Source organism: Oculina patagonica, chromosome 2 (genome assembly GCF_052425735.1).
Source record: "Oculina patagonica isolate OP01 chromosome 2, crgOcupat, whole genome shotgun sequence".
Taxonomy (NCBI): domain Eukaryota; kingdom Metazoa; phylum Cnidaria; class Anthozoa; order Scleractinia; family Oculinidae; genus Oculina; species Oculina patagonica.
The window spans coordinates 45,329,034-45,356,906 of record NC_135759.1 but is presented as its reverse complement, the minus strand read 5'-3'; the positions used below and the strand labels follow the sequence as shown (position 1 = coordinate 45,356,906).

Below are 27,873 nucleotides of genomic sequence, written 5' to 3'. Positions count from 1 at the left end.
TCGCGTAAGGTTCTTACGCTTTCTATTCCGCTCACGTCGCTAACGTCGCATTTTGTTGTTTTTTTGTTATTAATAATAATAATAATAATAAAAACTTTATTTATCCTGAAGGGCCAATCAGTGATCATTAGATCACTTGTCTAAACTGGCGATCAGCATTAAGTATAAAATACTTCTATTCTTAAAGTTGTAGAAGATTTATGTATATTTAAAATTGACATAAAAAAATACAAGTATTCTGGAGTTTATGTATCAAATTCAAGCATTTAAAAAGAAGAGCAAAGAGCAACAAGCAAAAAAAATAACCTAATTTACTGTACAAAAAAAAAGAAAAAATGAACCTAATTTACAGTACATATATGATTTATACGGTCCTGTTCCATAAAATTCTTGGTCGCCTTGAAACTTAGCCGAATGTAAATAGATCTTCGTACGCGACCCCGCAACTCGGCCGCAAGCGTTTAGCTTTAATACTCATCGTGTTTACAAAATGATATTTGTGGTCGTCTTGGGAACTTCATAAGAAGGCGTAATTGCTAAATCGGCGATTCTGCGCCAGTAAATGTTTCCTTGGAATAGTTTGATGTAAGATAATGTACAGTGTTTGCAAGTTTCCTTATTTTCACGTGTAACACATTATATGTCGTGGCTTGTTTGCTTGCAGCGTTATTAGCGAGTCCTGAAGGGGTAACGTGGAAAGTGAAAAGTGCACGAGGAAAGTGGAAGGGACCGCAAGGGAGGAGAAGGAGAGAGCGCCTGGGATCTAGCATCCCCTGGGGGATTTATACAAATGCCCATTCATACCTCATCATATCCCCCTGGGTATGGGGCAGAGGAATTCTGACAAATCCTATCCCTCTGGGTGCAACAATATGGACAAGCGAAGTGTTCCCGTTAACGCACAAATGTACGAATTTTACGCATAGTTTTCGAGCGCTGTAAGTCCCTGGGATAATATGTGATACACGTGAAGTTGTTCTCCTCAAAATAGAAAACGACCCTCAATGTTCGTTGCCTTTCTTCTTACTTCAATCTGAGCAAAAAGGACGTGAAGTGGACACCTTGAAAAACATCCGGGAATCGTCGATAGTGTATACCGCTCACTAGACTACGAGCAGTCCCTAAAATAATATTTTTTTTCGCTTCTCGCCTCGCCTCGCCACCTCTCCCCGCGCGGTAATTTATTTTTTCGCTTCACGCTCGACGGACTCTTCGAAAAAAAATTCGCTTCAAGCTCGACGGACTCTGCGAAAAAAAAAATAAGAACTGCTCGTAGTCTAATCGCTCACCAGACAAATTTCCAGGGTCTGTCCCTAGACGGGTTCAATCTCTATGTGATACTTTCTTCCACACCCTCGGGCATCAAATATGAATCTGACAATCTCGACAAATGCCCCTTAGTTTCCGGGGGTGACCAGCGGAGCGGGAAGCCGCTGATTGATGCAAAACCAATCAGACTGGTGAACTGAGCGCGGTCCTAACCAGATGTTTCCTACGAAGTGAGAGTAAACATTACGTATTATATTTATATTTGAACACCCCCAATACGAGGCTCGTTTCGGAGTTGACCGGGTTGCGGTCGTCGTTGGATCATCCAACCGGAAGCCGAGGGAGTCTGAGCCCGAGTCAGATTTCCAGCCGTCTGCCTCAGTCCTCCCCAGAATTTTATTTCAAAATGGCGGAAGCAGTGGAACCACGGCCAAAAACAACTCGCTGCGAGTCCAGCATACGGCATGTGTTTTCTGGAACTTTGATCCACTCTACTGTGGAAAATATGATGGAGATATGTCAGAAGAGGATCATAGGAGTTGATGATGATGGAAAGGTAAATGATTCCATTTAACTGGCTTTTCAGGGCAACCATGATCGTATCTCACCGGCGTTCTCAGTTTAATACTAAAATTAAGTCAATTATTTTTTTCCGCCAAGAGCAGTATTTTAGCGAGAAGTGTTCCGAGATCTGTGAAATAGGCTTTCAACTTATTTTATAGTGTTTAATGGTTTAGAAGGATTTTCAATCATTTACATCCCAGCTTTTTTTTAAGAGGCATGTTGGTTGTTCACTTTTTAATACGTCTCAAGGAAAAGACAACCACAGGTAATTTGCCTGATGAATAAATCGATGTATTCCACAATTGATTCTACAGTTGTTTCGATATCCACTGTTGAATCAAACGCGTATGATTTCACAGAAATCAGCTGAAGAATCAAGCGCTTGAATGCGGCATATTCGAAGAATCAAATGTTCATTTGTGGAATCACACGTGAAATATTATTTTGTTTATGCGAGGAATCAAACGTTTTCGAGAAACAATGTGAAGAATCATGTGCGAAAAACATGAAATCTCGTGTAGAATCATACGGTGAATTCGAAGAATCAAATAGCCATTATTATTGAATAAAAACCCGAAATTTTGGAGAATATTGCATAAGCTTAAATATTTATTAAAAAAAACATTTAGTGGCTTTCTTTGCTGAGTTATTAGTCACAAAGTAGGTAAGTATGTTATGTAAAAAGTTACCCCTGCTTTGAGCCAGCCACTGTTTCCGCATAAGCTGCAGCAGTGGGCATGGGTCTCCTGAGTAGTGTACTCGTCTGGAACTGTATCGAGATGCCCCATGATTGTCATGTGATTACTTTATTGTTACGCAATGGGCTTCCCTGTTGTGTGACATTCGGGTTGGCGATCTCATTAAAACGAATCAGTTCTAATGTCCACAATCTCCTGAGTCTTTACAAGCCTTCAGTACACAAATCGTTACATGGTGGCAGCGACGGGATCGAACTTTCGTCTAGATACCTTAGTGGAACATTGTTAAAGAATGGCGACATCACATTTGCCGCCACCTCCGTCGCTTGAAATTCACGATGCAAACGCGGCCGAGAAATGGAAGAAATTCGAACTAGCGTGGAGAAACTATGCTTTAGCTACAGAGCTGAGCGAGAAGGACGAGAAAATCCAAGTTGCCACTCTACTAACAGTGATAGGCGAGGAGGCTCGAGAAGTGTATTCAACGTTTACAGATTGGGCGCGCGCGGGCGACAAAGAGAAAATTGAGCCAGTCTTGACGAAGTTCGTCACGTACTGCAAACCGCAACAAAATGTACCCTTCGAGCGTTACAGATTCAACCGCAGGGTGCAAGAACCTGGAGAATCCTACGATCAATACAGAACGGCACTACGCAAGCTAGCCGAGGGTTGTAGCTTCGATACAATTACGCCAGAAGAACTTCTTCGAGATCGTCTGGTATTTGGAATAAGAGATGCAAAGGTTCGAAGACAGCTGTTACGCGAAACGAATCTAACGCTGAAGAAAACAGACGAGATTTGCCGCACATCAGAGAGCACAGCCGAGCAGATGAAAGTTGTCGAAGAAAATCCTGAAACAAAGCAAGTGAACGCCGTAAATCATCCGAGCAAGAGAGAACCTCGTGCAAGCGGCGAAAGAAATGGTTTCAGGTTTCAGTCAGCACAAAAAGACAACAACGCCGCTGCAAAGGAATGCGGGAACTGTGGAAAAGCACACGACTTGAAGAGGAGGGAAAGCTGTCCAGCATTTAGAAGAAGATGTGCTAAGTGTGGAAAATACAATCATTTCGCAGCCATGTGCATGGGCGGAGCGTGGGCCGATAGAAACAAAATTAGCCAAACAGCAAGAGTTGTTGACCTCGAGGAAACCGAAGACACCGAGTGTGACGAAATTTATTGCATCTCCGATATCGCTGCAATACAGCTCGATGATTCTCAGCTAGTAACTCTCAAGCTGAAGTCAGGGAACTTTTTACGTTTCCAACCAGACACAGGCGCTCAATGCAACGTCATTCCTGTACACCTTTACAAGAAAGCGACCAAAGACGTCACCCTCGAGCATGTGAAGCAATATCAGACAGCGATCGTAGCGTATGGTGGCTCGAAAATTCCTGTAGTAGGCGAAGTTCAAATTCACGTCTGTCGTGGTGACTACCAGGGCTTTCTCGACTGTAAACTGGTAGACAGTACCGAAATACGGCCGCTCTTGGGAAGAAAAGCATGTATTGAAATGAAGATTATCAAGTACATGGACAATGATGAACTACGTAAACCGAACACTGGGAGTTTCCCTGTTTACACTTTAGACAGCATAAAAGGCGAGGTAACAAACCAATCTCCCCTCTCCAAAGAAGACCTCCTCCGAAAGTATCCCAAAGTCTTCAGAGAAAATGTTGGCCAGATGGAAGGTGAATATCGCATCAGAATTGACAGTGAAGCAGACCCAGTGCAGAATGCACCCCGCCGGGTGCCAGTGGCATTGAGAGACAAGCTCAAGGAGACATAAGATGACCTTCAGCAGCAAGACATCATCACAGCCGTGACAACCCCTACAGCCTGGATTAACTCAATGGTTGTAGTACCCAAGGCAAATGGCAAGTTACGAATTTGCCTGGATCCGAAGGACCTGAATCGAGCAATCCTTCGCGAACATTACCCCCTCCCCACCATTGAGGACGTCGCTACACGCCTTCACGGGGCTAAAGTTTTCACAAAGTTAGATGTTCGCAGTGGATTCTGGCATGTTGTGTTAGACGAGAAGTCATCATACCTTACCACATTCCAAACACCTTTTGGACGTTTCCGGTGGAAAAGAATGCCTTTTGGAATCAGCTCGGCCCCAGAAGTATTCCAGCGACGAATGCATGAACTTATTGAAGGTCTGCAGGGTGTGGAGGTCATCGCAGATGACTTTGTGGTTGTTGGATTTGGACACACCCATCTGGAAGCCGTTCACGACCATGACCAGAGCCTTATGGCATTTCTACAGCGTTGCGAAGCCCAAGGAGTCGTCCTTAACACAGAGAAGTTTACCCTCAGGCAGAAAGAGGTGCCGTTCATTGGGCACATAGCCACAGATGAAGGTTTGCGCGTAGACCCATCCAAAGTCAGAGCCATAATTGAGATGCCTGCTCCCACAGACAAAGCTGGAGTACAGAGGCTGTTAGGTCTAGCACAATACCTAAGCAAGTTTTTGCCGCATCTCTCCGATATAACCAAGCCACTGCGAGAGCTGACTCAAAACGACGTGGTTTGGCTATGGGAAAGTCCCCAACAGACAGCGTTGGACACATTAAAGAAAGCCGTCACCACTACACCGGTGCTTCGGTACTACAATTTGAAGGAAGAAGTCACAATTCAGTGTGATGCTTCGCAATCTGGATTAGGAGCAGCGTTGACACAAAACGGTCAGCCAGTGGCTTACGCATCTCGGGCACTTACACCTGCAGAAACTAGGTATGCCCAAATTGAGAAAGAGATGTTAGCAATCGTGTTTGCCTGTAACAAGTTCGAGGCATACATATTTGGCCGTGACATGGTTACGATCGAAACTGACCACAAGCCATTGGAGAACATTGCACTCAAACCTCTCCATTCAGCACCTAAACGTTTGCAACGCATGCTGATGCAAACACAGAAGTACAACCTGAGAATCAACTACAAGAAAGGAAAAGAGATGTTCTTAGCAGACACCCTTAGTCGAGCATACCTCCCTGAAGTCAATTCCTGTCACTTCTCACAAGAGCTAGAGGACATCGACCACAGAATCTTACTCCCTGTAAGCAAAGCACGATGGCAGCAAATCAAACATGCGTCAGCGGACGATCCAGTGTTACAGCAACTACGCCAGACCATACAGAATGGTTGGCCAGGTACCCGGAAGGAAACCCCAGAATGTCTGTACCCATATTTCGACTTTCGTGATGAATTGACAGTCCAGGGGGATCTCGTTTTCAAAGGGCAGCAGTTGGTTGTTCCAGCAGCTTTACGGAAGGAACTCATGGCTGTCACACATGCCTCTCACATAGGCATAGAAGGTTGCATCCGGAGAGCTCGAGATACCCTCTACTGGCCTCGTATGGCTACAGAACTAAAGGAGTATGTATCCAAGTGTGATGTCTGCCTCGCACATCGAAGTGCTCCTGGCAAAGAACCTCTACTGCCACATGAAATGGTGGCGCGACCATGGTCAAAGTTGGCTGCAGATCTCTGTGAACTGGACGGCCGTACATTGTTAGTAATTACAGACTACTACAGCAACTTCATTGAAGTAGCCCGCATTAACTCCGTGACATCCAGAAGTGTTATTAAAGAGATGAAAGAAGTTTTCGCAAGATATGGTATCCCCGATGTCCTTGTTACGGACAACGGTGCACAATTTGCATCAGCTGAATTCGCAGCCTTCGCAGAAACCTGGTCTTTTGAGCACAACACATCGTCGCCTCGCTACCCACAATCCAATGGAAAGGCTGAGAATGCTGTTCAGACGGTCAAGCGCCTCTTCAAAAAGTGCAAAGCATCCGGTCAGTCTGAGTACCTTGCCCTACTTGATTGGCGAAATACACCAACGGAAGGTGTTGGAACCAGTCCAGCACAACGCCTCTTCGGTCGCCGTTGCAAGACCTTGTTGCCGGTGTCCGGTACATTGCTTCAGCCACGACACTCGACAGAAGGAGAAACCAGAGCCATGATGGGCATGAAGCGTCGGCAGCAGCATTTCTACAACAGCCACACTAAGCCACTCCAGCCAATCGCAACTGGACAATCTGTGCGTATGCGACTGCCAGGGAACACCACATGGACGGCAGGCACCTGTGTCGGTGAGGCTGGTCCGCGAAGCTATAAAGTGCAGATCGGCGATTCTGTTTACAGACGGAACCGCCGTCAACTGATCATGTCAGATGAAGCCCCAAACAAGGATAACCAGCAGGTGGACCCTGACCTGACCCTAACAGTCCCAGGGGAACAGAACCAGGCCACACCCACACAAGTGGCCACACCCACACCTCACTCAAGTGAGCCTGCGGAAGCGCCAATGCCGCAGAGCTCTTCGGCCCTTCCCAGCCCCCGCAGGTCCAGCCGGAGCTGTCACCCCCCATCTTGGATGAATGATTATGTTACACCTTGATTTAGATGCAGATGGGAACATTTAGCATTTATTGATTAGCAACAATGACATTGAGCATTTATTGATTAGCAGCTATGACATGGAACATGGGACACTGATTAGCAGCAATGACATTGAGCATTGGACTATATTTAGGGAATGTCGAAATATTGTGTTTTGTTCTTCATTTTTGTATAAGAGGAAGGGTGTATCGAGATGCCCCATGATTGTCATGTGATTACTTTATTGTTACGCAATGGGCTTCCCTGTTGTGTGACATTCGGGTTGGCGATCTCATTAAAACGAATCAGTTCTAATGTCCACAATCTCCTGAGTCTTTACAAGCCTTCAGTACACAAATCGTTACAGGAACATCCATTAATCTTCGATGGTTAACAGTGAAGTTCCTGTGAGTTATAAGGACTACAAACCTGCAACACTTGTGGTACCATCTATGCTGTCCATGACATCACTGAGCATGCGTGCATATAAACAAATCAGATATTTCCTCTGAGCATTAATAGGTGCGTAAAGGTACCCTTTTATCAGTTGCGTGAATGATATTGCATACACAATTTGGCTGAATCAAATCCAAACGATTCTACGCATGGTTGTAAACTTAGGAAATAAATCGTGTGATTCCGCATAGGATTGCCTCGAAGAATAATTGTATAATATATAGATATTTTAGCCTGTTGTTTGATTCTACATACCTGTGTAATAAGTCACTGATTTAGTTGAAGCCATCGCATTTTAATATTTCCCGGTCTCGGAGGCACAAATGAAAATTACCGCATTTTACGGATTACTGCAGTGCTGGCTCAATTTCCTGGTGTAAGTATTGTGGACACGAAGTGCAGGTAGACAGTGAAGGTAACAGACTAAGGACCGGCGAAGGAGTTCTGATTATTTTATTGATATATGGGGGTAAAGTGCGACTAGTAATAAGAGGAGCTTTCCACTGCTGACTTTCATCGCGCAAACGCTGCCGACAAGCAGCATTGGGCGGATTGTCTTCCTTTAATAGAATCAAACATTCATCTGTCGAATCGAGCATTGGAATAAATATTCATTTGACAAACCACCTGAAGAATCAGGCATATAATTTATTGGAAAGTCAGATGCATGCGGTAGGTTGAAAACAATTAGAATGTATAGGCATGCAGCAGCTTTCGCTCTGTTTCGCGAAGTATTCCACGTTTTATTTAAATTACTGTTTGCATGTTTAGTAGCTACTGTAGTTTATAAGACTCAAACAACTGTGTAGCCACACAGTCAAGTGGTAAGTGCCTCGCTTCTGTAGCCATGCGTTCTTGGGTAACATCTTTTGAGATTTGATGGCGAAATATATTCTCTGTAAAACTGCAGCTGGACGATTTTGTCAACCCGCTTGATTCTACAGACAATTCAAGCCTTCAGAGGAAATCGAGAAGATTGGAATTACTGGTATACGGAAGATAAAGTTATCGATGGTTAAACGTAGTAGGAAAATGACCTGGAGGCAGGAGGGGAATTGAAAAGATTCGAGATAGCGGAAGGTTCGAATTATCGGGATACAACTGGATTTATTTTAACTATTTTACAGGATACACAATTATTATTTTCCGAATACAACGGCGATGTATTCTTCTTTTGCGGAGAATGATAAGTAATAATACGCGCGATTCCCGCTTGATTCCACAGACCTGTGAAATGCACTAGATCGTTAGTGTTTGATTCTGCACACAACAAAATTATTTCCGAATACAATGACATATTCTACTATTGTGGAGAATCATAAAGAATAATTCGTATGATTCTACAACTGTGCCGAACCAAACGCAAGAATCAAATGTGTGATTCGTCAGGCAAATTACCTGTGAACAGATTATGAATGTTGACCATTTTCAGGTTGATTTAAAAATAAGGCAGAACTAAGTGCCCGAAACAGATGCTAAGTAATTCCAAGTTTGTTAGAAATCATTTCTATGAATCAGCAGGATATGTTTTCATCCAAATTAATGTTATGCATGTGTTCAGGTGAATGAATAAATTATTGTGGTAAGACTTTGCACTTTATATCTTTAGTAATGTTAGCCCAAAGCAGTGCACATTTCCAAGTTAGTCTGTTGTTTACAAAATGTGATCAGTCATCAGTGTGATGCCTGCCTATTTTGTTCTAACTTCATTAGATTTTTTTTGCATACTTATACATGCAAAGAAGAAAAAATCTATGTCAATTGCCAAGTACCTGTACTTGGACATGCACTGGCAGGGATGTAGTTAAAAAAATACTTAGCCGGCTCATCGACACGCCCAGCTGGCTTCTTTGGCTTTGGTAGCTCTTAAAGTTTACCCAAGTCTTTGTTTTCATACAAGACTTCACCCGGATTTAAGTCCTCTTTTTGCTGTTAAAATTCGACAGCAGCTGGCCCTTACAACATCCTTGCACTTGGTGAACATACTTGGTACTGAACGGGACCAAAAGATGCAAATATCAAAGCTTTTAGAGCAAAAATGTGTTCAAACTGTATGTTCCATTTTGTGCATATACTTGAACTGCAGTTAATAATTAAAACTTCATGCCTCCTATGGGGGGCAGACACTAAGACACGGTTCCAGCTACATGCAAACACCACATTTTTAGCCTCCCATAAAAAAGACACCTCTCCTAAGTTGACATTTTTCAGGTCCCAAGAGTGAACCAAGAGTGAACCAAGAGTGTCCACTTATGGGATGTTCAACTGTACTTATTTTTGTGGTAACATAAAAAAAATTAGTAATTTTTTATGTTATCACTAAAACTAGTACAGGTGACCTACCCTCCTCACCCCTAAGCAGGCAGTGTTGGACCTAAAATTTAAAAATAATTTTCTTAAATTAACAGTTGAAATAACCAAAATCAGATAAAAATGGAAGAAGTCCCTAATTTAAATAGACACTAAATCTTTGGAAAAAAGGTAATTTATCATCTGCTAAAGATGGCACTTTACACAAATGAGAAATTATGGTATTCTTACCACCAATCTTGTCAATGTTTAATTTTCCCAACTATCTAACTGTAACTTTTTTTTCACAGATAGTTTTCATTGATAATGCTTCCAGAGTTGGTGATCTTGCAAGAAAGTTTGGATTTCAAGAAAAAGATGTGATAACTCTTAAACATGACAGGTCTTGTATGTTCCATATGTTCATTTATTAGGAGTTATATCTGTATAATTAATAACTGCACAGTCTTTACTCCCCTGAGGTGTATAAGCTATACATAAGCTATGGTGTATAAGCTATACAGGACCATGTCACACCCATGCATGTCATTTGGTCACCTAATGTATAAAATATTAGCGGAGCCTTCGGGCCGCAGAGCAGAGCCCCATACCCATAGAAAATTAACAGACCCATGCTTTTGGTTTTTCATGGTCATCATGGCTAGCGGCATGGCTCGTGGGTGCGTGCGACGACGACGAAGTAGCCCCAACATGGCGGCCATACTCCAGAAATCGGTTAAATCAAAACTATAACAAAATTCTCGATCGGTGATTGGTTATCAGCAGCCTGATTTGAGCACTAATAGGACGGTGTACGCGTCATGCTTGTAATTGGACAGTGTAATAGGACAGTTTACACGACATGCCTGTGTAATTGGACAGTACGCGTCATTTTGCGCGCGCTGTTGTTGTGCATTTTGTTGAGTAAACTGTTATGTTTTTCAGTTTTTATAATAACGTTAAACCATTTGACTAAAGGTTAGTTTGTTTCTCAAATTTTGTCATAGTTTTGATTAATTGGTAACAGGACTTCATGTCGTCCAATTCTGTCTGTAATCATACTCGTGATTAAACAAATCGGACTCCCGCTTTGCGGTCATCCGATTTTGTTAATCACTCGTATGATTACAGACCGACTCCACTCAGTCCTATTACCATTATTAATTATGCTTAACGCCAGCTTACATCTTTGATATTGGACATCATGTCATGGTCAATTGACAGCTGTCAAAACAAGGTATCCACTGACCAGTATCACATGACCGTATCGCGGGCTCACATATAGAACTCGGTCGAATGTTTTTTTTTTTGAAGTTTCCCGCTGACCAAATAATGGTTGACATTGGATCGTGGGCTCAAGTGGTATATTTTTTCTGTTATTGGTCGGTAGATTGGGAGCTCCGCTTTTAGGCTTGGCTAAATCTATTTAAAAATATAGAGAGAGGAAGAGGCTTACTCTGACTTATTTAGTTGCCTGTTTCCTGTCATGGTTGACAAATGGCATTAATGTACCATCTTGGCTGGGTTTGAGGAGGGGGTCTTTTGTAAAAATTGAAGTTGCAAAGTTTATTGGGACTTCAAATGGGTTCGGGGTTCTTTTATGGTTCAGAAAGATCTGTCAATAGTTTGTTAGACCTGAAACAACATTTATTTTTCCAAAAGCCAAGTTGGACCATAGCATTTGTTTTAATACCATATTAGAGAAAGTGCATGTATTTTCACTACATTCTTGGACAAAAATAGTTTAGACCACAGTTAATTCAGTGCAAAACTAAAGCTAACCTTTTTAAAGGTTTCTTTTTAGAATGTGATTAATACTTTATTATTTCCCCTTCCCCCTTTTCCAGTGTTGTATGCAAAGTTGGCCTTATTGTAACAATTCAAGATGGTTTTAGATTCAAAACAACATTGGAAGGGGGAGGGAGAGGCAAACAAAGAAACAGTGTGTATTCCCTAAAACAATTGTAGTGTCTCAACAGTTTTGTCCAAGATTGTAGCATACATATTGAATTTTGTTTTGTTTTTTAATTAAAACAAACTACAACGTGTATATACTCCTAGTAAACTTCATGTTACAGGAGTGAGAGTTTAACATCAGAAGTTTTTGCCACTGGTTCACCACCAGATGTTTCTTTATGTTTACACATGTTTTCTTTTCTGTATTATTATTATTGCAGACAATTTTTGATGCCAGGTTTGGTTGACACTCACATCCATGCTCCACAGTATGTATTCACTGGTACAGGCTATGACTTACCTCTCCTAGGGTGGCTTGAAAAATATACTTTTCCCTCAGAATCAAGGTTTAGAAACAAAGAATTTGCTGAGCATGCATACAGAAAAGTAGTGGTGAGTTCAGTAGTAACAATAATTTTTAAGAAAAATGATATTTTAGACAGACACGGTGAACAACTGCCACTGGTATAGGAGTATGTTGTGGGGTGAACAAAGTGCCACAATGTATTTGATAATTATTCCATTCCCTAAAATAAACAAGACATTTTATTTTTTTAATCCTCCTCATCGGAACCAAATTGATTTGAATAATGGCACCTACAAGTCCATGTCTCCCTTTTTTGTAAAGCTCCAAAAACATTTAGTAAATCATAAGGATACTGATTAAGTATAGAACTCCTTGATCTATTGTAACAAATTTTTAATTTTTATTCTTATTCCTGTATTTAGCTCTTTTTAAATATTTTTACCATTGTAACTTTTGTTATTATACAGCATATATTATATTATTATAAAAATTATATCACCATTCCACTTAACATTTATTCACATTTATCATTTCGACATATTGAGCCTTCAGCTATGGCAGGACATGTGTCACACATAAGAATCTAGTATATGACCTTGGCTCGCTCACCACGAGTCTCCCATAGCTCAGTGGTTTGAGCGTCCAACCGGTAGGAAGGTCATGGGTTTGACTCCCGTTGGGGGAACTCGGAAAATGTTTTTCCAAGTATTTAACTTGAGAATGCTTCTTCATTTATTTTCACTTTAACAATTATTATTATTATTATTATTATTATTATTATTATTAATATTATTATTATTATTATTCTATTAAATTAGAGCCTTATCCTTGAAGTATTTTTCTTGTTTTTTTTGCAAGTTTCTGTCCTTTGATAGCCTATGTACAGCTGTCCGACTCGCCTGGGACGGCTGTACATAGGCTACCCTTTGACAGTGTTAAAAAATGTACCAAACATTTTATTTTCCCAATATTGAAAAAACATGACATTTGTTTGAATTGTATTGACATAGACAAGACTTCTAAAGAATGGCACAACAACTGCATCATACTTTGCTACTATTCACTACGAGGCCACAGAAATTCTTTGTGATATTATAGGTGAGTGCAACAGACTATGTTAGGATGAAGCATTGGCCCTTGGATTCCAAATCAAGGGATCTAGCTTTATGCTGCCCTACGTGCCAGTGGGCACAATGGGCAGTGAGTGAGTGAGTGAGCTTTATGCTAGTTGTTCCATTGTGTTCCTGGGCAGGATACTGTACCCTTCAAGGTTTCTGTCGATGCAGCAGTATAAATGGGTACATCTTGACTTGCTATCCAAAAGGTAGTCATCGAAACGTTGCTCTATCATTTATGTAAATTCAAGTAAACAACATGATCTCTTAATTATCCCAATGTTTGACCTGATGTTGATCAGCTGCATTTACTGGCAGGCTAGAGCAGAAACGTGTCTTAAATCTCTAAAAATTTGAAAGTCATTCATTTAACTGATCCAAACCTGTAAGAAGTAGGCCAGCACTGTATTATTTTAGCAGAAAGGAGCCCAAGTGCCAGCAATTTATTCAGTTAAAATTACTGTACACTACACCTGTAGTACTCCTGCAAACAGCTGTATGGATCTACTAATGATACATGTACATTCCCAAAGGACAGTTGCTATTATTATAGAATATTTATCATTTTAACACGTATCAAGCCTACTTAAATTACCTCTTCCAGAGCTCTGATAAATATTATTTTTCTGTGTAGTTCTTCTAATTTTTAACAACAAAATGTGAATTTGACCACACCCACAAATCTGGCGAAAATTTTGACATTCCTCTTTGGTGTGTGCTTACTTTATGTCTAACTGCATTTTATCTACTTTTAATTATCTTTTTAATTACCGGTTATTTGTCATTAAAACTATTTGATTTAATAGATGAACTTGGACAGAGAGCCTATGTAGGAAAAGTTTGTATGGATAGAAACAGCCCTCACTACTATGTTGAGACAACAGAGCAGTCAATAAAGGATGCAGAAAGGTACTATTGGTAATCAATAAAGACCATTTTTATTATTATTATTATTATAAAATGTCCTTAAGCTCATCATCATCATCATTGTTTTTCCCAAAAATAGGGAAATAGGGCTTGCAATCTCTCTTACCAAATTTCTTGGTATTTTGCACAACCACAGCAGTATCGCAGAAGCGACAAAGCATTTTGAAACATGGAGGGTGGGCAGTGGGGCTAAGACTGACCTAAGAATAGTCGGCAGGTTTTCATATTTGGGGCAACTTTTTTCATTTGTTTTCTGTGTAGTTTCTAGACCAAAGATTTCCAAGGGTTCTTTGATTGTTGTTCGAAGTCCATATGAACGTTTCCGCTGATTTTTCAAACTTTTCCGAAGAGAAATAAAGTTTCCTGAAGACTTCCAAGAAAGTTTTAAAGATGTTTGAACTCACTCATGAGACAGAATATCTTGACAAACCAATTTTACAATGCGCTCGCGATATTTTGTGGGGAGCTGAGCCCCCCAAGTTTTCGTTTGTACCACCCCCTGCTCTGCCGCCTATGTATTGCCCCAGCCTTAGAAACTAAACTCCGCCCTTCCCTCTGTAATGTTTTTTCTCCAGTCAGTACCATAAGATATGGATCAAGTGTTTTCCTGTCAATTTATGTCCAGTGCACTTTGCTCTTGGGTCATACATGTACATATTATTATCTAGCAGTTATGGGCCAAGAAAGTGTAAAGGAAAGCTGAAAGTGTTAGCAGTATAATTTGTTGCTTTCACTTTCCTAGCTGAAATAGGTCCCTGCAGGTGTTTCCATTTATAAAACTAATTTTAAGTAGGAATTAATGCCGTTTATAAACAAATTTTACATGTATGTAGAATTCATGCTTGTATTTTTTTTCCATACTTTCTTCTGGTTCATTTTGTAAATGACCTAACACAGGAAGGCATTTACATGATATATTACTGACAGTTATTTTAATATGTCATTGTGACAGGATAATCAATCATATATTGGAATTAAAGGTATTGTACATCTCACTCCTTACATGCTTTGAAAACAAAATCAAACGCTCATGGATAAATTAATGCAGGTTTAATGTATAAGTTAGTTAACAGAATGGAATGAGTGCCATTGAGGTCCATTACTAAACATCACCACATCATCCATAAGCTAAAAAGACATTGCATCACATTGATGTTACTGAACTAGCATGACCTTGGTCCATATTATACACTTAATGACTGTTCTGAGGGAAACAGTTAATTTTGTTTTCGGAGAATCTAAATGTTTCCTGAGAATCTCAATGTTTTCCTCATTTGGGCGCCTTGCTGTAACTGTTTTATATTTGTTTTGTAGAATCCTCTCATCACCCCTGTTGTTACTCCAAGATTTGTGTTGTCTTGTACGTCAGAACTGATGAAGGAGTTAGCACATCTTGCAAAGAAATTTACCATCTTTATTATTTACTACAGTGTATTTAACTGTTTTATATTCTGTGTCTGTTTTGTAGAATCCCCTCATCACCCCTGTTGTTACTCCAAGATTTGTGTTGTCTTGTACGTCAGATCTGATGAAGGAGTTAGCACATCTTGCAAAGAAATATGATCTTCCCATTCAGGTACAGCTCTAACAACAATAACCACTTATTTAGGCATAGGTACTGGGAAAGGTTTGGTTGAAGTTTTCAACTGTTCCCTAGAAACATAAACTTAAGGGGATTGCAGGTTTATAGTCCCTAAGGAAACAATTCATGACAGTTTAAATTATCTAAAACCTCAATTCCTGTTTTCGTAATTCTAATAATATGTTTATTTGATTCATGTCACTTGTTTCTTAACTTCTGACCGATTCCATGAAAAGTTGGAGACTAGTCAGGCAGCTGTAATCTCCCTCGCAGCCATTTTTAGTGCCATCATGGAGGAGGGTTGCGCGACGACACTAAAGATGGCTGCGAGGAAGACTAGGCAGCTGCCTTTTAATTTTGCTAATAGATGTTATTTTGCACCAAATAGATTTTCACAAGCTCATTCATGCAATTTTAAAATATTGATTGTATCTAATTATTTATTTTGTTATTGTTGTTGTTCTAGAGTCACTTAAATGAAACAAAGAATGAAATATCCATGGTTAAGAAGGACTATCCAGATCATAGCTACACTAAGGTGTATGACAACCATGACTTACTAAACAGTAAGGTAGGTCAAATATGAAAATTATCAGTAAGCTATAGATATGAGACATGATGATTATCATTACCTGCAAATTACGTTCTCTTTTTTTCCTGCCGAGGTTCATCTCTATTAAACCACTTGAATTATGAAAGGAAGTTGCTTGCTGTGCTCATTTTCTCTTAGCCTTCTTCCCCCTCGTTTTTTCCCATCCCCCACTCGATCGCCAACGTTTTTTGCTCTCCCCCAACTACTTTGAGCCTGAAACAGGCTACTTAAAAACTCGTTTCCAGGGTCTCTCTCTCTCCCCACCCCCTCAAGAGTGAGAGAGGAGCAGGGAACGAGAGACCCTGGGAACAAGGTTGAGGCTACTTTGCACGTTACTTACGTTTTGCTAATTATTGAATTATTTGTAGTCATACATGGCCCACTGCTGTCACTCAACTGAGGAAGAACTCAATCTCATGTTAGAAAAAAGTTCAGCAGTTGCCCACTGCCCATCATCCAATTTTAAGTAAGTACTGCAACTATCTCCATGTTATCTCAATTTGAAATGTGGTTGGCAGTTATCATTTTTTTAACCAAAAATGAAGCAAAGGAGTAGCTAGCATGGTAAAGTCTGTGTCCGAGCCATGACGCTCATACAGCCGGAGCTTATCCCGGTTTCCGTAGCATTAAGCGACTAGGAGTATTGCTACTCCCCCCTGGATGGGATGCTAGTCCATCGCATACCACTGTATATCAGTTTCCATTTCGTTACAGTATCAGAAGTGGCGTTGCTGATGTCAGGCACATGTTGAACATGAAAATGAAAGTTGGATTAGGCACAGGTAAACTGATTAAATGTCTTGTACTTTTCATCATCATAGCAAATATAAATAGTGTATTGAACCTGACAGAACTGGAAGCAAAAATATACAACAGTTTTCTAGCGCGGGAAAACACAACAAATCACTGCAACCAATGCCAAGTGTGGGAAAATATAACCTTTGTCGAGCATGGAAAAACATATAACCTTTGCCAAAGCGCGGGAAAACATAACTGTTGCCATGTACAGGAGACCTCTTCTGATTGGTTGGTTGGTTAAAGGAGATAGTACGTTTGCTGTGATTGGTTAGAGAGTGAATTCACAACCTTTTACCAAAAAAACTAGGAACTAATTAGTTTGCAGCTGAACCACACACCATTTGTACAACGTTCTTTATAAATTGAGCAGTCAATCAATGCTACAGTAAATGTTATCTTATCAATGTCTTGAAGAATTCATCTTGAACTTTATGAATTCCCATCAGACTCATATCTCTTGTTATTAGCCACAGCTCAAAGACACATGTTAACTTCGTCATAAACCTTACATTTTCTTTTTCCATTTTTTGAATACAACATTTGATGCTATGTGAAGAAAGTCTTGGAGTTACATGAACATAAACTTGTATTTTAGTGAATAGAAAATTAGGTTTTAAGTTAACAAAATTAATTTATTTTGTTCCTAATCCCTTTTCCCTGAACTCTTTTAGATGTTTCTGGCGGTGAATCACCATCAATGTTGGTAGCTATTCGTGACTGTGTCAAGGCATCAAATGTTTTCAGTTTTGGCAAATCAGACGGGTTCAAACCACTGAGTTTTAAAGAAGCTTTCTTCCTTGCTACCCTTGGGGGAAGTCAAGGTGAGTCATGTACATAATTGCTGAATTTACACTGTAGGTAAATCTTTGTTAACAGACATTTGTTTCATTAGAATAAGCGCTCCAGTTTCTGATCGAGCTATACAAAAATGTCAACTCTGTACATAGAAAGTGCTTGGCACAATTACATGTAACTGTCCCAAGAAATTTGAACCCATGTATTAAATATTCATGTGTGTGTGGTGAAGTTTGTGTTCAAGCTTAGTAACCCATCAGGCCGGAGCTTATCCTGGTTTCCGTAGCATGAAGCGACTAGTTGCATTTCTACTCCCCCTGGATGGGAAGCTAGCCTTCCATTGCAGAGTTTCCCCCAGCTGTAATTTCGCCGGTACCCATTTATACACCTGGGTGTGTGTGACATGGAATGTACGGGGTCATTAGCACTTTCGTCACCCAACAATTTTGCAGTTTTTTTAAGCCAATATCTCCTTTAGTATTTCACGTAATGAGCAAAATTTCACCGGTGTCAATTCGTATATAGCAGGATGCCTTCTCTGCCCAAAGTTGTATGCCAGTGAGTCAAATTGTAAACACTGATGAAACATAATACAGGTGTATTATGATAAACCGGTATAATAGGCACTGACCATTTGTTCGATTTAATTCTGGTTTAGTTCTGGGTCTTGATGACAAGATTGGTAATTTTGAGGTAAGTTGAGCTCAGTTCTGTCATTTTTCAGTTTTTCCTTTTTACGACTGCTTCAAAACATTTGACATCCTGGTTATTGACTCTTAGGTCGGTAAAGACTTTGATGCATTAGTTATTGACGCTGATGCCCCGGATGCACCATTTGATTGTTTTAATGCAGATGACTTACAGGTATGATTATTAAATCTCTTTGAATCATCACTTAGAATGTGCTGGTGCGTGTTTCACTTTTTTTTAATCATGTGCACGTGTCCCCAAATTAGTAAGGGATTCTTCCCTAGCTATGTGTTTTTGACACTCATAAAGTTTTTTATCCATTCATTCCCGCGCTTAGTGCCAGTTACGTGTTTCCCGCGCTTGGTGTGAGCGCGCCGGTTGCGTGTTTCCCGCGTTTAGCATAGCTTCGAGCTCTGATTGGTTCATTGCCTTATTTGCATTTGTGGTGATTGGAAATTGGTCATGTGATTTATTTGGTTTTGCATTTATTTTATTAACAAAATAAAAAATATTTATCAATTGTCCTGTAAAATCGCGCAGAATATTAGCCAACGAGGCCGTAGGTCCAGTTGTCTAAAATCTAACTATCGTTTTAATTTCACTTAAATTAGTTGTATTTACAGTCATTTATTGCTCTTTCCCTCTCCAGGATGTAGTCCAAAAGTTTCTTTTTCTTGGTGAGTAATGGAGTAAAACTCTTGTGTCACTAGTCTTCAAGACGTGCCTTTCTTCTTCCTAAACATTTTGTAAAATAATATGTATTTTTTTTTTTTTGCAGGGGATGACCGGAATATTCAGCAAGTGTACGTGGCGGGCAAACTTGTTTCTGGGCGAGATGTTGTCACAAAACCTCAACCGGAATGCATAGAAATTGATTAGTAGTTCGCTTGGAATGTCTTGTTTGACCTGTGACTCTGGATACTGGGGTGGAAGGGGGAGACAGAAGGCAGTTACAGGGGAAATGCAGAGGGGGATATTTTGGGACAGAGGGAGGGGATATAGCCAAGATTTCATCAAGTTAATGACTGCGGTTTGTTCAGCCAGGGATACCTACCTTTAAAATTAATTTAAACCCAAATAGTAAAACGGCTTTTTGCCTTCAGTACATTTAATAAGTGGCAGAGTGAAAATTACCGATAATTCCCTTTTTGTGTTTTCTTGAACCGCTCTTGACTTGGGTTTATAATTCGAGAAAATCGCCCTTAATTGACCGGCTCAATTTTCATGGGTAAATGTTCGCAACATTCGATGAGTCAAATACAAAACTAAGAAAATCACAAAGCCTTCAGCCCCCCCCCCCCTCCCCCCCGTAACAAGACAAGTTTCGATCGTTCAACGAAACGTGTTTTAGTCCGGCGGCTTAGCTACTGAATTGTGCGATTTTTGATACAAGCACCAAACTTGTATTAAACCAGGACAAACAAATATTTCACGAATTTTCATTGATTTTTATAAATTACGGTTTCCATGGAAACTGGCGACCACTTTCAGTGTGCCAAGTTTCATGCTGGTATCAAAAAGTGCACAATTCAAGCAAAATTTCGAGCTAAGCCGCTGGACTACTTGTTACAAATTTAAAGTGGTTGTTCATTTTTCAAAAACGAGGTAAACTTATAATTACTTTCAAAACTTATTGGAAAGCTGTTCTGATTACTTAGTCACTGAACGAAGAGTATTTATTACATATCAACTATATTTGGAATTACTAAGAATATTTAAATTGTATATCAATGTTCGGTTTTGTTAAAGGAGTGAAGGGAAAATACTTTGATTACTCACAGTGTAAGGGAAGATGACACTCTCATGGTGGCAGATGAAAAAGTTTTATTGTCCGTGTTGTTTCGGTTTTTCTTCATAATGCATTCGTTTCTCATACCTTTTGTTTTGTATTTTGGGACCATGGAATAAGTTTATTGTATTTTTATCAAAACAGTAAATTATATGGATGCAGGGAAATGTTTCTGTGTTGAAATTACAAACTAAGGACTGAATAAAAAGTGCAATTTTGTGTAAAAGTTTACAAGTCGTCTGCATGCAGTCCCTCAAGTTCTGAATGTTTCTTATTCAAAGGAACATTATTCCTTCAGGAAATGGCCACTTATCAGCGACATGTGCAAGAACAGTGTTTATTATATAAACATCAGTGAAATACCAGGAAATCTTTCGCGCAAAAAAATCGTATCTTCACACGTGAAAATAACATGTTATTTTCACATGTGAAGATATCGATTTCGAAACATTTTCTGACAAGTTTGCCCATAGTTGCCCTGTTCCAATGCTGAATGAGCCAAAGTTAATCGATATTAAGTCGAAACATCTTCGGATCTTCCTCGGCAATCTTCGGAAAAGTTCAGAAAATGTTCGGAAACATTCGTAAGACCTTTGGACAACATCTTGCAAATCTTCGGAAATCTTCGGAAAATGGTCGGCAATCTTCGGAAAATCGTCAAAAACATCGTAATTAGTAGGTTTATATAATAGACAGAATATTACATGGTTGCTTGGAGATATCGATTTGAACACTCGAAGATAAATTTTATATCTCCGCGCAACCATGTAATATCCTCTATCTTTAATAGCCTGCGTAGAAGGCGCCTTGTAGAGTTTCATAGAAATTGCAAAGGGCGCGAGATGTCGAGAGTGGCCGTCTCCCGCCTTTCATACGCGCGCTCGAAAACTACACAGGCGCCGGCTACTATTATGTTCCCTTTTGCGTTCAAGACAATTTTAGTTTCTTCCATCGCGTTAATTCACAGACATGACGTAACAAATCCTTCAACCTTCCTTCGTATTTTTAAATACCAATTTTAAAGGATAATTCGTCCTTCGTAATCAAAGAAGACCACAACTTCATATTCTCACCTTCGAACAAATAAATCATCAAAAGTAACACTGCCAAGCAATAGTGGGAGCCATTGCGCCCTGTACGCTGCCACACGTACTTCAGATCTTGATAAATTCCAGCTAGCTCAGCATCTCTCACCACGGTGTCTTTCCACCGAGTTTGGCACCTTTCCCTTTTCACATTTTCAGGCCTCCATTTCAGCAGAGCTCTACTTTGTTACAAAGGAAATCTGAAACTGTTTTAACTTTCGTTTTGTTTAGTGTTGTTGGAAACTATTGCTGGGGAAAACTAACATCAGTTTTGCCAATTTTGAGACTTACTGTTTGTTAATGCAGACCAGTATTTTGCCAATTTGCGAAATTTAATTCCTTTAAACGTATTTTTTTGGCCAAATCGCGAAATTTAAGTTCCGCGAAATATACCCGTTTCATTTTCGCGGAATTAATATCCCGCGAAAATAAGTAACAATAAGGTATATAGAGCCAAGCTAAACCTAGCTTGCTAGTAGTCGACAAATACCACCTTATTCTCAGAGTATTATTTTCGTGTTTTAAACCTCCCACCGTGATAACCTCGCTTGCTTCGGTTATTACGGTGGGAGGTTTAAAACACGAAAATAATACTCTGAGAATAAGGTGGTATTTGTCGACTACACCTATTACTACTCTGGCCTGCCACAGGCTAAAGAAAATTAATACACATAAAAAATGAACAAACAAATAAATTACTGAGGAAAATGTCATGTCCCCAAACAAGGGGCGCCAGTTTATACTATTTAACCAAAAATCCCGGAAATTTCGGGTAATTTTCCGTAAAATCAGTTCGGAAATTGTGGATTACGTTTTTAGGTAGTCCTTTCATTCCGGTTGGTACGAACTGTTCCATTTGTTCATTTTTCCATTTTCAGACTTCTATCAAGGAAAAACAATTATCAGAAACTAAACCATAAATGTTTGTGGAAAGATACTTTTCCTCTAAGACCATACATATTTTTAACTTCTGGTTAAAACCCCCACCTCACCCTCCCCTCCCCCTCGCCCTTTCAAGCATGAGAGAGCGACATCTTTTCGTTTCGTTTTGGTGTGCGCGCCAAAATGGATTGTATTATTGATTTGATAGCACCAAGATCTTGGTTTTTACCCTGGAATGTAAAGAAAAAATGTGGAAATGGAATCGAGATGGAGGAGATACGACTGACCCGGAAATAACCCTAAAACTGTCACGACAAATCTCTTGAGTGCTGTTGAAAATTGATACTACCTTGCAGTATGGGCTTTCATGAATTGAGCAATCGTGTTTGACTCGTATCCTCTGAAGTCCAGTTCAAAGACAACAGTACCATTTTCACATCTGAAAATGAGCATTTATTTCTTATGGGCTTGTGCATGTACAGTAAGCGTAATTCTTCTCTCCTATGTGGATGAAAGTGGAGCATCTTTAGCGGGAAATGGAGCGAACGTTTGTTCAAGATCTCAAAGGTTTGTCATTCACAATTCCTTCACATCTTTGTGTTGTGCTAAGTAAGTGTTGGTTCTCCTTCTCGGCTTGGCTAGCGCAGTAACTTCAAGTCGATCAACCGTTAAATTATAATAAAAGCTAAGATGTTGTAAACAGCTTATTGTTCAATTTAACGCTTGCCGTTTCCCGCTAGCCATGTGCAAAAACTGAAAAACTGTCAGAAACTGGCAAGCTTGAATGCTCCTTGACAAACCATATTAGTTGAGCTTGCCTGAAAATTATCTTTCATATATAAAACTTAAGTTATGTTACAAAATTTTTATGCTAACGGATAACAAATATTTGTAAGCTTGCATGACGTATTAGATATTTTGTTTGCTTCAGCGATGGGTGACTACCAGTCTTCATAGAAGATATCTTTATAAGCCTCGTGACCAAGAAACATTGACAACATTTCTTGACGAAACTAAACATATGGTCGGTTTGAATTTGTGTGTAACACTCATGCTTGAGGGATTAACCATCAAAATTAACTCTTCAATTGTTGTCAGTGATTTATAAACATCAATTGAAAATTCAAAGGTTAAACAGTTCATGATAATAATCTGATGTCAACAGATGATAACCATTTTAATTTACTTTTGAATAACTTATTGTAAATACCATGCATAGGGCAAAAAATAATTATACAGTGGGCCATAACTGGAAGATTGTCCCAACCACAATAATTGTCGCAAAATATGGCACTGGAGAAAATCAACTTGCAGTGGAAACTATACAGTGGAGTAGCTGTGTTAATACTGATCAGGCTTCATGCTAGGGAAACCAGTTGTAAGCTGCACTGGCACTAGCTAAAGAGCCATGTGACTGTAAAACTCCTCCAGAATATTGTGGTGTGGGGACAGACTTTCACCGTCGATAAACAAGCTCCAAGAGTATATAAAAACTGGGTCTGCATAGCCTGCGTAGCTGGCGGGATTCGAGTGCGAGTGCTTGCTTTGAGACGGGCCGGCGAACAGCAAAGAGAGGGAGCCGCGGAGACGCGAGGAATTTGGAGCGAGCCGCGAGGGAAGCAAGCACTCGCACTCGACTCCCGCCAGCTATGCAGGCTAGGGTCTGCATGGTAGTTTAACTGTTTTCTTCCTGGATTGACAGGCAAGCACAGGAATCATACAAATGCCTGTGCTTGCCAAATCCCCAAATAACGTCATGTTAATTTTCTCTGGCTTGCATAGATTAATTCTACAGCAGTTTGGCCTTATAACTGACAACAGCAACAACAAAATTTGACCCACTGCAAAAACTGTGGTCCATTTTATGACAAACAAATTGTAACCCAAAATAATGTTTCAGTGATTCTAAAGTGAACTGTATTTTGTTAACAGCTTTGCACAGACATACAAGCAATCCTATCAGATGAGCTGGAAGAAAAAATCAAGTACAAAATGTGGATTATGGGGCTGGGGACGATGCACAGTATACAGGTGAACCAACATTTTAACTGATTTCATTATGGGAGGCATTCAGTGATATGCATGACTTGAAAATAGTGCTTATTCAGTTGTCTGGGAAAGTCGATTTTCCTGCCGGGCAAGTAATTTTTCACCCTCACTCGCCCGATAAGCAAGGGCCCAGGCAAGTTATTTGGCACCACATGTTAAGAGAGACCCCTCGTCACATTAATTATCTGGTAATAATGGGTCTATCTGTGCCTTTCTGGTATATTGTTTGCCCAACATTGTTCATTTAGTATTTGTACGTTATGTACATGCCCTGACAATGGACAAAACACACACTCAAAGTACCACCATCCATCCACCTGAGAAGTATAAAATTTCAGAATAAAAATCAACGCTTATTATAAAACATGACGTTTCGACAACAACATGTCACCATTATCAAATGCAAATTTTACATGGTACAGAACGATATTTATAAAAAAGAAAGTGTGAAACTAAATTAGGGTGTGAAACTGAATTGGATGAGTTCTGTACCATGTAAAATTTGCATTTGATAAATTATGGTGACATGTCGTCGCCGAAACGTCATGTTTTAATAGCGTTGATTTTTATTCTGAAATGTGTTTCAAAATCTTCTGTTATCTAAGTATAAAATTGTTTTTTTTTTTAGCAAATATGTTATTGTTAGAACTATCCAGCGAATATACTAGCTTGTAGGAAGTGTAGCATTGATATTGCTGGCTACTTCATGCTAAAGAAACAAGTTGGGTTACATGTAATAAGCACCAGCCATCTGATGATGAATAATCTGGCTTTTCTGATCCCTTGAGCAGACTTTACTCCCATAAAATTAATGAGCTATGAAGGTATATGTGCTGCTGTGAAGGGTTTGGTTTTCAAGCAGTTTAGTCTGGGATAGTGTATAAAAATTGGATGGTTTTGATCTAGAATAAGGGGTATCATTTGCTGGGAAACTGACCATTGGTATGAAGAATTAAGGTTTAAGAGAATAGGAACAGAAACTTGGAAGAGAAAGAGGCGTAAATAAAATCATTGCGGCAATGTTGTTGACAGATGGTTTTCCAAAAGAAGCACTAATTAACCTATCTTATTTATAATGTTCACTGTTACAGAGGGCCATTACTTTTCCCCAATTTCCCAGTAAGCATTTGGGTCGCATCATTTATGGTTTATGCTTTTCATGGGTCAATGTTTCTTCAACCAGGTGAAAATTAAAGCCGAAAACTCTCTTTTTTGAAAACAATTAATTACGAAAGACCATATTATCAGTAAAAGTCCGGGGGGGGGCACTCTATATATTTTGGGGTGAGGGCGTGCCACTGGGACTCTAAAACCCTTACCCTATACCAGACCATGTTAAGCTGATTTTGCAACCCTATATACTAGGCTAGACACCAAAAAACCCTACCCTATCTTTATCCCAGACTTGCTTTTTTTTATCACTATTAATAGTGATAATATCTTGATTATAAATAAATGGAATATTACTAAGCTTGGTAATAATGTCTTCCCAGAATCCCATTTGGTCTTATCGTTTGTGGTTTATGCTTTTAACAGGGACAACGTTTCTTCAATTTGGCGAAACAGTTTACATGTAAATCTTTTAATCATGAATTTTTAGCTGAGATAATAAAGTAGCTTCTTGGGCTGTTGCAAAACCAACAATAGTAACTAAATCAAAATATTGATATTTTTTGCAACGCAGAACAGTGTATGGGGTTGCTTATAGAACAGCTACACGGCAAGCGTACAAACACGTTTATTTCTGTTGTCCTGGATGGAAACCACAAGGGAGCGGGTGTCCAATTGGTAAGAAATTTGGTGACAAATGTTTCAAATGAGATATTTTTTGTCTGAGATCTTTTTGAGGTGGGAGGGGGGGGGGGGGCTCATTTATGGATTTTATGGTAAAATAGATCTGAGGGACTGTTCAATGTTTCTTTCTCATTAATGTTTGTTCCATGAAAGCTCTGCTCATTGTTGCTTGGGGTCATAGTATCTGGACTATCTATCTTAGAAGCCCACCCCACTAATAATATCAGCTGGGTGCTATTTCTGCAGTCAAAACATTTATTTTATTAAGTACTACATTGTTTTTATTATCACAGCTATCTGCAAGAATGCCTGTGTTAATGGAGTATGTACAAAACCAGACACTTGTTCATGTCGTGCAGGCTTCTATGGACCAACATGTGACAGAGGTGAGCATACTGCAGTCTACTTATTCAATCACAAATTGGAAGGAAAAACCACCTGTAACTAAACATTGGTGGTGCTTGGGTCCCCACCCTCCCCACATTTAAATAATTATAAAGGCTAAGTGTGTAGATGGCAAGCTCAAGGTTTCTGGTAGTCCGTTGATAGTTTTTCGCCCCTCGCCAACTATCAAAGTCAATAGAAACCGAGTGCAAGCTGTCAAATTGTTTTAGCATAACCCAGCTGCTGGACTATTAAACACAGAATATCGCTAGGATTGATATATTGAAGGTTTTGATTGATACAATTAAGCGAAAGAGAGTGCGCTTCGATCTATAGAAGGCACCTGTGTAGCCAATCAGATTGCACATTTTGCCAATAGACGGCTGGTGGGTTATGCGAATATTGGTTATAATGATGTGGATGTCTGGTTAAGATATTTTATTCTTGTCAAGCAGTTCATAATTATAATTAAGCCAAGTCACCCTTGGTCTGCCTCAAGCCACTCGACGTTCTTTGTGGCATGTCTGCAGATATGAACAATACCTAATTAACACTGTCATTGTGTTGTTTGCATTCCCTTTAACTGATATCTAGTTGCCATATCCTTTGTCTTCTAATAAACCATTTATTTCTTATTAGCATGCCCCTCTCATAAGTGGGGTCCTCATTGCCGACATGACTGCAAGTGTCAAAATGGAGCTAAATGTGATTCCCGTATAGGCTCATGTGCCTGTACTCCTGGATGGAAGGGTCAGTTTTGTGATCAGCCGTGTGATCAAGGTTACTATGGTAACAACTGTCAACAACAGTGTGTTTGTCAGAATGGCGCCAGTTGTGATCCTGTTACAGGAAACTGCACATGTGCGCCAGGCTATCAAGGACAAAGGTATGGATTACTTGCAAGATAGATTCATGATTACTGAGTGCCTTTAAATTAAAGTAAGTACTACTAAGTAAACGTAATTTAAATCCTCATATGAATAAATGTACTCAGAATGATTGAGAATTTAAGTGGTCTAGTAGCATCCATGTAGCTGTTGTAAATATGTACAATAAATACCAAGTCATAGTTAACTATGACCAAGTGGATAACATTAAATTAGTCAATTAAGAGTGACATACAATGTTTGTAATTTTTATTTCAGATGTGAACTTGTTTGCGACCAGGGATGGTATGGGCAGAACTGTGGAAACAAGTGTACTTGCCTTAATGGAGGCAACTGTGACCATGTTACTGGCACGTGTAACTGTACTGCTGGATGGCAGGTATTTATTTGTAACTGTTCACAAATAGACATACATGTATTTTTTAATTTATATATTTAGATAATTTTATTGACATTTTAAGTTTAGTAAATCCAATTAAAAACAATAAATGTCAGTTAGATTTCCCCCTTGGTTTCCTTGCCAATGATCATCTGATAGAAACCTCATGCTTGAGGTCTACATTGAATTGTTTAATA

General features: G+C 39.6%; 3 protein-coding genes across 6 annotated transcripts in view; all 3 read left to right on the top strand.

Annotated features, from left to right (window-relative positions):
* Window positions 1-1,675: 1,675 nt before the first annotated feature.
* On the top strand, window positions 1,676-25,263 carry LOC144644894 (guanine deaminase-like). 2 transcript variants are annotated; one of them, XM_078504451.1, is made up of 16 exons: window positions 1,676-1,825; window positions 9,977-10,068; window positions 11,843-12,014; window positions 12,939-13,026; window positions 13,850-13,952; window positions 14,923-14,950; window positions 15,439-15,546; window positions 16,019-16,123; window positions 16,513-16,610; window positions 16,859-16,926; window positions 17,614-17,763; window positions 18,396-18,430; window positions 18,518-18,601; window positions 19,077-19,104; window positions 19,206-19,321; window positions 25,252-25,263. In XM_078504451.1, the coding sequence occupies exons 1-15, from the start codon at window positions 1,676-1,678 to the stop codon at window positions 19,304-19,306; spliced, it is 1,410 nt and encodes a 469-aa protein (XP_078360577.1). In that variant the 3' UTR covers window positions 19,307-19,321; window positions 25,252-25,263. The 2 variants fall into 2 exon arrangements, with proteins under 2 accessions (XP_078360577.1, XP_078360575.1); XM_078504449.1 differs by lacking the exon at window positions 25,252-25,263 and having other exon boundaries at window positions 19,206-20,436.
* LOC144644856 (uncharacterized) lies at window positions 2,610-4,341 on the top strand. The gene has a single exon (XM_078504404.1). It carries the CDS (start codon window positions 2,824-2,826, stop codon window positions 4,315-4,317), a length of 1,494 nt encoding a protein of 497 aa, XP_078360530.1. The 5' UTR covers window positions 2,610-2,823; the 3' UTR covers window positions 4,318-4,341.
* The window catches only part of LOC144644869 (uncharacterized), a 32,136-nt gene continuing 26,599 nt past the window's right edge, over window positions 22,337-27,873 (top strand). For 2 of the 3 annotated variants that reach the window (XR_013569207.1, XM_078504421.1), the window contains exons 1-6: window positions 22,337-22,750; window positions 24,116-24,214; window positions 25,917-26,020; window positions 26,320-26,412; window positions 27,050-27,296; window positions 27,556-27,676. Coding sequence is in view for 2 of the 3 variants with exons in the window: in XM_078504421.1 (XP_078360547.1) it covers window positions 22,629-22,750; window positions 24,116-24,214; window positions 25,917-26,020; window positions 26,320-26,412; window positions 27,050-27,296; window positions 27,556-27,676 (786 nt within the window). In the remaining variant the exon portion in view is untranslated. The remainder of the gene's footprint in view (window positions 22,751-24,115; window positions 24,215-25,916; window positions 26,021-26,319; window positions 26,413-27,049; window positions 27,297-27,555; window positions 27,677-27,873) is intronic. The other variant, XM_078504420.1, reaches the window with a different exon arrangement.

What these genes read in the sequence shown, in the direction of transcription:
- LOC144644894 (XM_078504451.1), top strand. Translation starts at nt 1,676, where the DNA reads ATGGCGGAAGCAGTGGAACCACGGCCAAAAACAACTCGCTGCGAGTCC. An exon ending in ATGCATACAGAAAAGTAGTG is followed by an intron (nt 12,015 to 12,938) that starts GTGAGTTCAGTA and finishes GTATTGACATAG; the next exon opens with ACAAGACTTCTAAAGAATGG. An exon ending in ATCATATATTGGAATTAAAG is followed by an intron (nt 14,951 to 15,438) that starts GTATTGTACATC and finishes TCTGTTTTGTAG; the next exon opens with AATCCCCTCATCACCCCTGT.
- LOC144644856 (XM_078504404.1), top strand. Translation starts at nt 2,824, where the DNA reads ATGGCGACATCACATTTGCCGCCACCTCCGTCGCTTGAAATTCACGAT.